Source organism: Mytilus edulis, chromosome 1 (assembly GCF_963676685.1).
Source record: "Mytilus edulis chromosome 1, xbMytEdul2.2, whole genome shotgun sequence".
In the NCBI taxonomy this organism is placed as follows: domain Eukaryota; kingdom Metazoa; phylum Mollusca; class Bivalvia; order Mytilida; family Mytilidae; genus Mytilus; species Mytilus edulis.
Window position 1 is genome coordinate 80,029,015 of NC_092344.1, and position 12,877 is coordinate 80,041,891.

Here is a 12,877-nt window from a genome sequence, read left to right on the forward strand (position 1 = left end):
TCCGGGCTATTATACGGTTTACCAATTATTTTTTGGCACTGTATGCATTTACGTAATACACTGTTCACTTATTGTCGAATTGCCGGTATCCAGTATGATTGCCTTATATGTGTTATTGTCTGTCCGACTCCTGCATGTAGATTTCCTAGATGTGCGTCCATAATAACAACATCTGTAAGTTTGTGGTTCTTTGGTAGTAGAATAGGAAACTTCGCGTTTTCTTCTATAGATTAATTTCGTATTCTCCCTTTACATCGTATGATTCCATTTTCATCCAAATATAAACGTAACTATTGTACAAGCGGTAGTTATTTAACTTTTGGATTTAACGAAATATGTTCTAGCTCTATCACGAACCTATCTTGCTGTTTATCTTTGATCAATAAATTCATAGCTAATGAAATTTCCTCTTTTGTTAGAATTTTCTTGAGCTTCCTGTCACCTTGTGAACTCTTTAGTCGATATGGACGTTTTTCCTGACAGTTCTTAACGAATTTTAAGACATATCCAGTTACAGTTAATAGTTCATGTAGATTAGAATACCTTGGCATATCTATGATCTTTGATATTCGCTGCGGATCACTTGGTATTTTATCGTCAATTCTGTGTGTCTTTGATCCTGTGATATCTGATAGCTGAGTACTTATTTCCACATGTCCTGTCCACGTAGGCCATTTACGTTCGTCTGTTATCCACTGGGGTCCATTCATCCATAATGTCGAATCTTCAAATTGCGATGCAATCAATCTACGTGTTTGTAGGTCAGCTGGGTTCATTTCTGTGGGTACATATTTCCATTCACGAGTTTCAGTTAATTCTTTAATTTCACTAACACGATTTTTTACAAACTTGTTTAACGATTTCAATGAGGTGAGCCAGTGTATAACTATTTGGCTATCGCTCCAAAATACTGCTCTTTTAACTCCTAAGTTTTCAACTACATCTTTTGAGTGTCGTGCTCCAATCACTGCAGTCATTAATTCTAATTTTTCTGTGAGTCTGTGGCTTCTTCCGAGTCCATGCTAGATAGTATATTGTCAACATATAGATCTTCTTGTAGAATAGAAGCTACTTTGCTCGGATTCATGAATAAATATTTCAGTAATGTTGCGTTTAAAATAAACGGCGAACACGTTGCTCCAAAAAGAACAACTTTGAATCTGTACATAACTAACTCACTTGTTGGGTGAGTTGAATCGGACAACCAAAAGAAACGTGTGGCGTCTTGGTCATCATTGTCAAGTCTTACTTGTAAAAATGCTTTTTCTATGACTGTTGTGATGCCATATTTTCCTAATCTAAATCTTGTCAGAATGCTTGTCAATTTATTTAAAATAGGTGGTGCTGAAGATAGGCAGTCATTAAGGCTTGGTAAATCTGGATTTCCATGGCAACTGCAGTCATATACAATCCTAATAGGGGTCGTGTTTGAATCTTTCTTAACGGGATTGTGTGGTATGTAGTGGATTCTTTCATGCTCGCGATCTATTTCTGTAATGGGTACCTTTTTTATGAAGTCTTTCGTCTCCTGTTCTTTGATAATCTTGTCGTATAGATTTAACATATCCGGATCTTTAGCCAACCTATCTATAACATTCTGGGTCCTCCTTCTTGTTATATATTCATTAGTGGGTAACTCGGGATGATATGGTTTCCATGGTAGTTTTGCGACATATTTATTTTCCTTAAATGTTATGCTAGAGTTTTGGTACTCAAGCATTAGATTTTGTACATTTTTTTGTGTTTTCATCAGAATCCGCCTCTAATCCGCTCGACTCAATATCCCAAAATTTCTGTAAATCGCACTCCTCGGGTTTGTGCGCCACTAAGACATTCATCATCGTAGAATTCCATTGTTGAGTGTTGCTATCTGTGTTCAGTGGTCCTGATAGCAAATAGCCTATTTTAGATTTAACAGTTATTGGTCCGTCACCTCGAATAAATTCATCTTGTACTAAAGACCAGTAGTAGTCTGCTCCAATGAGAAGTGAAATGGAAAACTTTTCATCCTGCGTGACTGGGTGGGCAAGTTGTAATCCTCGTAAATAGGGGAAGCTGTTAATCTTTACCAGTTTCTTCATATGTATCGGTTCGGCAATATGTGGAACAATAATTACTTCCATTGGAATTCTTTCTTTTCTTTCGGTCTCAATGGTTAATGTTGCTTTCTCCAGGTTGCGTACATCACCTACTTTCCCGCCAAATGCAGAAATTTGCATGCTTACTATACCAGTTGGTTTGATATGGAATTTCTCTACTAGTTCTTGAGAAATAAATGAATTCTGGGCGCCTTCATCGAGTAGAATGTTAGTCATAACACTTTCATCATGGTACCACACGGGCGCTACGGCGGTTTTCAATAGAATTTCGGTATGTGCTGTAACAGCAGAATGCATAGCGACGCTCTTTGTTTCTGTGGTACTTTGTAGCTCTTCGTTGACAGGTTTTGTTACGGCTTTATTTTCATTTGAAGTGGAATTTTCATTTAGTAAATTATGACGGCAGATGCTACTGTGATGTTTCTTACCTGCATTCCGAAACCTTGTAATTCAGAAAACAGTTAAAGCAAACTCGTTTTTCCTCTACGATTTGGGTGCGGGTGTTTATATCGGTGATCTTTTTTCATTCATTTGGGTGATGCGGGTTTTGACAAAACAAACACGGCCTTTTAGTCTTAACTGAATTATTGTTATTACTATCTTTAGACCCTGTTGTCCTCCATCTTTTATTTGTAGTTTCTGTCACGAACGATGCGGTGGGGATAATATCGGTTTCAAAAGGATTGGCGTTAGCGGCCTCTTGGATACACATTTCTTTCTTTATTGCTTTGTGTAAACTTGAAATATCTCGAGTAATATTTTGTCTGACAAAACATGAAAGTTTGTTGAGTATAAGCGGTATTAATAGGCTTTATAGTGTATTAATTTACGTTTTTTGATTGAGTTAAGCCTGCCAATTGATATTTTATCGTGTGTTTTTCTTTGTTGTGATGTTATGTTATTGTTTCAGAAAAAGGGTGAAGGTTTGGATCCATTAAAACGTTTAATCCCGCTGCAAATGTTTGCACTGTCCTAAGTCAGGAATCTGATGTACAGTAGTTGTCGTTTGTTTATGTAATTTATACGTGTTTCTCGTTTCTCGTTTATTTTTTTTATTTTATATAGATTAGACCGTTGGTTTTTACGTTTGAATGGTTTTACACTAGTAATTTTTGGGCCCTGTATAGCTTGTTGTTCGGTGTGATCCAAGGCTCCGTGTTGAAGGCCGTACATTGACCTTTAATGGTTTACTTTTTTTTAAATTGTTATTTGGATTGAGAATTGTCTCATTGGCACTCACACCACATCTTCCTATATCTATTCCGTACGATTTTATATCGACCCATTCCTTCTAGCTCACGTATATCATGTATATTACTTTCAATCGTGTCACTGAACGATTTCAGTCCCCTAATTCCGGGCATTGGTGCAGGAAAATTTGGCAAATTTTGCATGTATGCGCTTACTATTTTGTGTTGTTGGCCAAATCTCTCGTGTATACTTTGTATTGCTTGATTATAGTTTGTATTAGTCATTTGCACTCCCAAAATACACTGGCTAACTTCTCCATAAAGTTGCGATTTTAAATAATTAGATCGTTGCACGTCACTCAATGAAGGATTTTCTTGTACGGAATTATTATAGGAATCCCAAAAGGCTGACCATTCTAGTAGATTTCCGCTGAAAGTTAGCAAGTTAAGTTTAGGCAATTTGTTATGATGACTTGACATTGTAGAGGTGGGCATGCTTGACTGGCTAAGGCTTGTTTGCTCTGAATTGAAAATTATCTGGTTAGAATGTTCTTGCACGCTGGGGTTATTGCATATAAAATCTGATGCATTAGGGTTAAGAGCTGATTGATTTTTAGACTGACTTACTTCTTTGATGAATTTCTCAATTTTCGTTATTCCAATTTGAATCTCTAACTCGTATCTGTCAACTTCTTCAATTTCTTCGTCGAGGTCTTCTTCTTCTTCCATAGATTCTAGAATCTTCTCATTGAGGTCGGACAATGTCTTCTGCTTGGTTTTGATAAGCTCCATCATGGATCTGAGGTTGACAACATCTTGGTGCGGTTCTTCTGTCATGTCTCCTTTTTTCAGTCGCTTTATTACTGCTCGTCGATGTGCGGCTCGTACTGTTTTGAGTTTCGAACTCATCTCTAGTTGTGGTTTTCGTCACGGCACCAATATCCTGAGGGTTATTAACTTTGTGAGACTTGTGGAAGAAAATTACGTCTTGCTAGTTGAGATGCTTTATGATCGTAAGATAAATAGATACGAAACAATAACGTTACGTTACATTAACAATAGTGTGCGCAAAAGTACGGGAAACAATTACATTACATAACGTTCTAATGTCTCTTGGTCTATATTCACGACATATATCATAAAAGTATTACATAAAAATGATACATGATACGCCCGTCGTCTTGTGTGTTAGTTTTTTGCAATTATCATAAATAGTTTCTGAGATACAGCGTGACATGTGAAAACCCCCTTTTTTGACACAAAACTCAATAACTCTTAAATAAAATTTTGAATCATCACCAAAAAGTATATAGACCTTAAGGATAATATAATTAAGAAGAATGAAAAGTTTTGAGCAATTATCATATATTGTTTTTGAGATACGGCGGGACATGTGAAACACCCCTTTTTTTTTTTACAAAAACTAATTATCACTAAAATCAAATTTTAAATCAAAACCAAAAAGTATACAGATCCTTAGATTATTATAACAAATAAGTGCGTTAAGTTTTAAGCAATAATCATAAATCGCTTTTGAGATACGACACGACATGTAAAAAACCTCTCTCCCTTTTCTACAAAATATTCAATAACTCAAAAAGAAAATGTTGAATCATCACCAAAAAGTATACAGATCTTAAGATAAATATAACAAAGAAGTGTGTAAAGTTTTATGCAATAATCATTAATCGATTTTGAGAGACGGCGCAACATGTAAAAAAAAACTCCCCCTTTTTATACAAAATACTCAATTACTCAAAAATGAAATTTTGAATCATCACCAAAAAGTATACAAATCTCAAGATTGATATAATTTTAAAAGAAGTTTGTAAAGTTTTAAGCAATAATCATAAATCGTTTTTGAGATACGGCGAGACATGTGAAAAAAAAAAAACTGTTTTAGTTAAAGTCCCGTAACTCATAAAGTTTAATCTTATTTTCAACAAAAAGTATACAGATCATTTTACCATCATAAGAAACAACTATATAAAGTTTTATGAACTTTGAATATGTCGTCCCAAGTTACGGTGCGACATGTTTACGCCGGACAGACAGACGGACGGACCATTTGTATACCATAATACGCCCCGTCACAATTTTGACGGGCGTATAAAAACGGATGATTACAAACGTTTTAAAATGCTTGCTATCCTTATTATCAAGTATCCTTGTGGATATTAAGTATGTATGTAAATAATACTGTAAAATATGGTAGTACTGCAACTGACCTCGAAAAAAGACGCTTAGTTAACGAGTTTAATGTTCCGGAATAACAAGCGGCTGCAAATTGTTTTAAAATGGTAGAATAATATCTATATTTTAATTTCCTTCTGGTCATAAAAAGATTCTATGATCACATTTTTGTATTTTAGCCCTTTAAAGGAGTACCCATCAATTAACGGTTTTGAGTAGTCACTTTTAAATCCTAAAACTAAATGTTTTTGTAAAATTTTCGATGCACATATCGTCAAGGATCATCTGAATGATGAAGACATAAATATAATATCATCCCCGAGTAAAACTTTTAAACTTAAATTTGGCTATTTTTCAGATGGAAATTTAACGCTATTCTCTTTGAGAACGAGAAAACGTATGATTCAAAAACAGTATTTGACATTTGAGAGGACAAAATATGGTATTGCAATCCTGCAGGCAAATTTGGTTGGGCAAATTCCAAACAATTTTGTCAAAAACTCAAAAATAAAAACATCATATGTATACGTACCTTTTTTAATTACGGAAATTTCCTAACCGTCAATCAGCTCCAGCATTTATTTTTTTCCTAAACAATGAATTTGATAGTTTCGATGTTAATATTTACTTTTTTCTAGGATAATGAAGATAATTTATTTTTGAAAGATTTGAAAAAATATTGTAGTTCTTTTGTATATTTTCTGTAAATAAGTTATATTTTAGTCAATAAAATTTTGACTTTTTATAAAAGTTAACCAAATCATTCGGATAAGATGGTTTTCCGGATAATGACTTGTTAAAATTGTGTGGAAAAATACATCGTATGTCAATGCTCAACCTCAGAGCAATTAATATGCATGCAAGCGGTCGGAGAAAAAGTACTATTGAACATTCGCAGATACTAGGTATGGTACAAGGTGATGCTGCAACCAACTTCTCTTGATATTCTGCTTTCCTTGTGCGAAAGAGTTGTGAATCATCAGTGATGTTATAAGACTTATACAAGAAGGCAGAAGTGTTGCGTCTTTAAATTAGAAACAACAGAAAGCCATATATGTGATCAAACTGATCCACATGCATGTATCCTCACAACATGACACTTTCATTCGATCTCGCGCTCAGTTTACTACTAGTAGTTGGGATATGAAAACAGGATATGTAAAAGCACAACCTTTATAAATGACTGAAAACAACACAAAACTGAGTCTTCTGAACGTGTTGACAGTCTTTTGAGGTGTGATAATATTAGTAATCATTTATCCATGCATGGCATGGTAAAGATAATCGCAAGTACAGATTTATTTTCAAATACAGTCTACCTTTCAGCATGCATTATCAAGTACTTATTGAAGTCATCACCTTTGCATCAGATAAAACAGATTACTGAAAAATTAGAATTTGAACTTTCTGTCAATTTATTGATAAAGATTGTTAGTGTTGATCTGTTCTTTCATAAAAAAAAACCTTTTTCATGTAGCCCATCCTCGACAAATACCGATCACTTTTCCCCAAAATTGTCTCTGATGAATACCAAACTACCAAACTCCAAAACAAACTAACTAGATATTATGACACCTTACAATTCAGACACAGCGGGATCAAGGGATATCAAATATAGAGTTTAACTCTGAACTCAAAATTAGGGATGCCATATCTGATACAGGAAAATTGAATCTATGTTAAGTTTTTCAGAACTACACCAAAATGTGTCTGAAGGTATCAAGGATACATTAAAAGAAGAACAATTACTTCATTCTGCCGCCAGCACTTTTATGAGCTGTGTTCTTGTTAGTTGTTTCTATGGAAAGGATGCCCGTATCGCTTCTGAAGTTCATTAATTTTGTTAGTTAATTGATGAACAATCCCAAAAAGGCGCTTCTGAACCGTATATTGTCCATAAAGATAACACAATATTGTAAATGTATGGCTATTGCAAAATAAATCGTTTCTGTAGCAACATTTGCCCCATTTTATTTGGGATTTGCCGTGCAGTTATAGCATGAATATGGGAATATGGGTCACGAACATTGATATAAACTTTGTACTCATAGGGCTTTTGTGTTTCCTATGCAGACAAGCATTGCCATTCACGAGTTTGACCAAATCAAGACGGTATTGTTTCAAAACACCAAAGGGGATGTTTCATACAAAAACGTGCCGATAATATAGTCACCTACACGAAGACACTGCAATGTCATTTAAATATAGATCTCTGATTTCTTTACACTACATAAAAAGAAAGAAAAACATATTGAAATAATTTGATTAACTGGTGTTTTATAGTTTAGAAAATAATTCTTTAATATACTGTAGTGAAATCAAGACGGTATTGTTTCAAAACACCAAAGGGGATGTTTCATACAAAAACGTGCCGATAATATAGTCACCTACACGAAGACACTGCAATGTCATTTAAATATAGATCTCTGATTTCTTTACACTACATAAAAAGAAAGAAAAACATATTGAAATAATTTGATTAACTGGTGTTTTATAGTTTAGAAAATAATTCTTTAATATACTGTAGTGAAAAAATATAATCAATATGAAAGTTTATGGATGTGAAAAGGTCAAGGCCATCTCTTCTTTTGCTACGTCATAAATTGAAAAAATCAGAAGGTTCCAGACCAACGCTCTTCATATGAGTAGTCAAATTTGTCGTTTTACCATCGTTTATATCATATGCGTTTGGTTGAACCATTTTTGTAGCATTCTAATGAATAAATATCAGATAATTTCTCCTTTTTGTCATTGTGTCATTATTGATATTTTTAGGTCTGACCTTTGACCTCAGTTTCACAAAAATGTTACCACTCTGGATTTTTATGACCAAACTTTTCTTATTGTATACGTTGTCCTCTTTCCATCGATATATAATTTAGTTGTGTGTTCTTCCGGAACATTAAAGTTTTAAAAATGAACTCAGGTTGCAGTACTACGGTATTCTCCTTTCAATATTGTTGGCATACTTATTTAGTCGGAATTTTATTCGGTATAACCGAAGAACACAGGTAATGATCGCTTTTTAGCTTTCCTTTTCTGAATATGTTATGTACATTGGTTCAAATAAAATGTAAAATAAAATAAATACTTTCTTTGGGAAGATCTCAGATATTTAGATACAGTGACAAAATAAATGTGATAGGAAATTTGTTTACCTTTTATTTAAAGGTCAGTGTGTGTATCAATGACACCATTTAAACGTACTATTGTCTGTAATTGTACTCCAAGACGGACTTGAGTAGCCGTTATAAGATGTCTTGACCAGAGATTGAACTTTTATACAAACCACTCTACAGATTGAATGTTCCAGTAATTTAATAACAGCTTATTAAATGTTGACCGACATGAATGTAGAACAAGTGTAACTTTACAAAGTGGGTTTAGATAAGAAAAACACAATGCACCAATATATATAGACTGTTTCGATCACGAGAGAAGTATACAATATAATGCTTCATTAGTTAAATAATATAACAGATAATGATATTAACGCTTATTCTTCTTACACATAACCAGTGAGTGCACTTCGACTATTGTATTTAAAGTGTCATTTCTTTAACGGGTTGCATTAATAGAAATTATAAAAGGTTGTTATCAGTAGCTAAAGAAACGAATTAATAATTGCTTACACGAAACCAAATTTCCATCGACTTGAACATTGAAACTGTATATTCATCAAAATATTAGGAAAAAGTTGTCTATTATTACAAAATGTAAGAAATAAGGAGAAAAAGTCGTAAAAATCTTCCCAAAACACTAAGTATGGCTTGCTATATCTACTAATATGCATGGAATAGTCCTATTTCAAAAATGTGTTTCTGAGACTCAATCCATTCAGAATATTTCTCATTTGTAATATTTCACTTAAATAGCATCACATTTTAATAAATAACAGCACATACAAGGTTAAAGTTGAGCTACACACGCACCTTTGACCATGTACAGTTGGGTGCAGACCACGCATTACATAAAGTAAACGCAGGTTAACGCGGCGTGCACATTTTTCGTTAGTTAACTATAAATTTCGCGTTTACTAGTAAACGCCCGTTTACTTCATTTACGTTAACGCGGTCAAAACGGAAATTTCTAATGTCTACTCGAGTAAACGCGCGTTTACTATGTGTCCGTTTAGTCAGTAGTAAACGTCCATTTACTTCAGATTTCACAAGTTTAATTTTACGTGCACGTAAAAGTAAACGGGCGTTTACTACAGATTTCTCAATTGTATTTTTATGCGCACTTGAAAGTAAACAGGCGTTTACTTTTCGCGTTAACTAATTGTGTATATTATAAAATAATCGCCGTGTGCATTTGTACATTTATTTATGTTGTTAAAATGACTTAATATTTTACGTATATGGGTTTTGAACCCTAACATTAAAAAACACTTTTTATTAGAAATATAAACATTTATTAATTGCAAAAATAGTCAGTTTCAAAAACTTTCAACAGCGGATTTTCTATTTTTTTTGTTCAAAATTTACATGTACAAATATCGACTCAAAGTTAAACCGGCATATTTAAAAATAAATATGCCAAAATTGAATATTCCAAAACTTAATATCCTCTCACGAATGTAAACTGAAAGTCTTGTAGGTTTTACAGTTCCAGGAAGAATTTCCATTTTGTTCTTATATGCAATGATTAATTTTCAATAAATTAATTAAAGAGGTCTCATTTCATTAAATGCAATTGCCAATATGTTGATCGAAAATGGACAGATGGATATTTTAATGTACCTTATAATGTGATATATTAGGTCAGTGTATCCAGGATACGAGGACAATCTGCGTTAACGCGCGTTTACTACAAACAGTAAACGGGCGTTTACTTTTTTTTAAAGATATAAGACACGCCTTTTTCGCGTTAACGCGAAGTAAACGCGAAAATAAACGCCCGTTTACTCTTTACAAGATTAGAAGACGCGCGGTTTTCGCGTTAACGCGGAGGTAAACGCGAAAGTAAACGCCCGTTTACTATTTATGTCTACTAAAATTTCGGAGTTAACGCAGAGTTAACGTGACGTTTACATGAAGTGCACGCGAGTAAACGCCGCGTTCACTTTTTAGGCCCGTTTACATGTAATGCTTGGTCTGCACCCAACTGTAACAGTTTATCACGCCAGTCTGAAACCCATAGTTAATTGAAGCACTCTTGCGACCAGGACGTCCTGTGTTAATTTCTCTAAATAGTTTATATTTTTCTGAAATAAATTTACACTTGGTACACTTCATTTCTCAAATCCAACAAAGACCCCATTGAGTACCAGTTCAAAATGTGGAACAACACACTTTGGACTTTTTTTTAAATTACAAATTATAAGACTATTGATCACTAAATATTAAGATCTCTATCTACTGTTCTATTTTCAGTACCTTTCTCCTCTAGATATTCATCTAAATAATCATCTGACAATTTATGCGGTCTTAGAAGTTTGACTGTAGTCGCACATTTTTCAGTTTGTGGGGCTATATAAGATTTTTTATCGTAACTCTCTTTTGAGTACAGCTTGAATTCCTTTTCTGTAAGGCGGGGTAACCAGACAGATTATGTGGTGTTTTTAGGTGTCAAATCTGTAGTGGAATTAGAAAATTTAAGTTTGGGTGGTGAAGGTGAAACTTGCATAGATAATTTTTTTTCAACCTGTTTAGATGGAGGTGTAGATGGAGATGTAGATGGAGCTGTAGATGGAGCAACACCACTAATAACACCACAACCTTGATCTGTTGTTAGGGATACAAAATGCTTATATTGGTTTCTTTTCCTTTTCCCTTTCATTATTGAAAAAATACACACTCTGTTATGTTAATACAATTCTAAATTATGACATCATAAAGTCATGACGTCACAAAAGCGATGACGTCACAATGTTATCTTCACCAAAGAAAAGCACTATTTTTCCCATTTAAACACTCACACAAAAAGAACTCTAAAATGGTTATTACTTGATGGATTTTAAAACTAAAACCTGTTTGAGAATGGTCTGTGAATGATCTTAACATTTATAAAAAAATTAAAATGTTCTAATCCTTCTATGAAAGAAACAAATATCAAAAACATTATTTTCTGAGTGAAAAAATCCTTAAATGTACCTTATTTACAGTAAAAAAACACAATATTTTCATGATTTATCATCTAAACATGATGATTTTTATAAAGTCAGTGAGGTAATGAAGGTTTGTTGAATGGCACTTTAAACTATGAAAAGTCTTAATCAATGTCTAAATTGTGAATTGATAACATATGGATTTTGTGCTTTCTTTCTACTAAAAGATATAAGGAACAGTAATAAGCATGCTTACTTAAAAATACTAAAAATTAACTTATTTTATTTCAGATGCGGAAAAAAACTTCACAGAATTGTTCGAAAAGGTGTACCGAAGAAATTCATACTGCAATACTAGTGGAATCTGACATTTGCTGATCTAATATGGGTCAGGGTCCCTAATAGACCTTGAGATCATGACCTTGAGATGACGTAATTAAAAAACAATATTAGTCCGCCATACAATTGTGGATGCTGTGATTTTAAAAATGGACATTAATGAACAATCAGAACTGTTTTATAGAGCTGATGTGATGAGAAAAGAAATATGTAGATTTGACCTGAAATAAATTATTAGAAAGGACAATTTTGTTATTGAATTTTATGATCAGAATTTTGGGATTATTTCATGTGGAGAGTGACATTTTTCACCATCTTCTGGGGTCCAGCAATTTGCAAAAAAAGTAATCTCACTTGCCACCCCAAAAATTTAACCAGACATGTATAAATATATCAGCTTCAATATGAGCCATCACACATGTTCAAGTAAACGATATGGACTGAGCAACGGAGGAAAACGTTACCATTACGGCCTATGGAGAATTAATAAAAAATGTTGACCCAACTGCATTTCCTGAGAAAAGTACATGTACGGTGAATCAGATCTGTAAGAAATGTAAGTGTATTTTAACATATAAATGGATGTTTTGAACGTTTATTTTCGCGCATGATGAAATTGAGACGACTTTATTATTTTACAGGTGTTCCGCTTCAAAACGGCATGTTCATGATATCAAATATAAACTCAGTTATCTATTCTATTCAATCTGTACAAAAAGTCGTACATTGTAAGAGATGTTGAGTTGTTATCAATGTGTATACGTTATACTATGCCCTATACTTAATCCCTTTTACCGGTTTACATGTAAGAAAAATGATTAATTGCTGGTTTGATGGTTGCTAAACGTCCAGCGGCAAATATATAATGCATATTAGGGATGAGAAACAAAAAGATATACATACTATAGGTTTGTCCTAAAGTAGAGGCCGTCTGGAATGAAGGTTTGAGAAATTTGAACTTGCACTGTAAATTGAGAGTATATTGGAACGGGACACACATTTAGCCT

The 12,877-nt window shown here is 33.6% G+C and overlaps 3 protein-coding genes across 3 annotated transcripts; all 3 read right to left on the reverse strand.

Annotated features, from left to right (window-relative positions):
* Positions 1 to 982: 982 nt before the first annotated feature.
* On the reverse strand, positions 983 to 1,564 carry LOC139485125 (uncharacterized). The gene has a single exon (XM_071269327.1). It carries the CDS (start codon positions 1,562 to 1,564, stop codon positions 983 to 985), a length of 582 nt encoding a protein of 193 aa, XP_071125428.1.
* Positions 1,565 to 1,712: 148 nt separating this feature from the next.
* Positions 1,713 to 2,396, reverse strand: LOC139485176 (uncharacterized). The gene has a single exon (XM_071269452.1). The coding sequence runs from the start codon at positions 2,394 to 2,396 to the stop codon at positions 1,713 to 1,715; it is 684 nt and encodes a 227-aa protein (XP_071125553.1).
* A 929-nt stretch (positions 2,397 to 3,325) lies between these two features.
* On the reverse strand, positions 3,326 to 4,198 carry LOC139485242 (uncharacterized). The gene has a single exon (XM_071269580.1). It carries the CDS (start codon positions 4,196 to 4,198, stop codon positions 3,326 to 3,328), a length of 873 nt encoding a protein of 290 aa, XP_071125681.1.
* Positions 4,199 to 12,877: the final 8,679 nt, after the last annotated feature.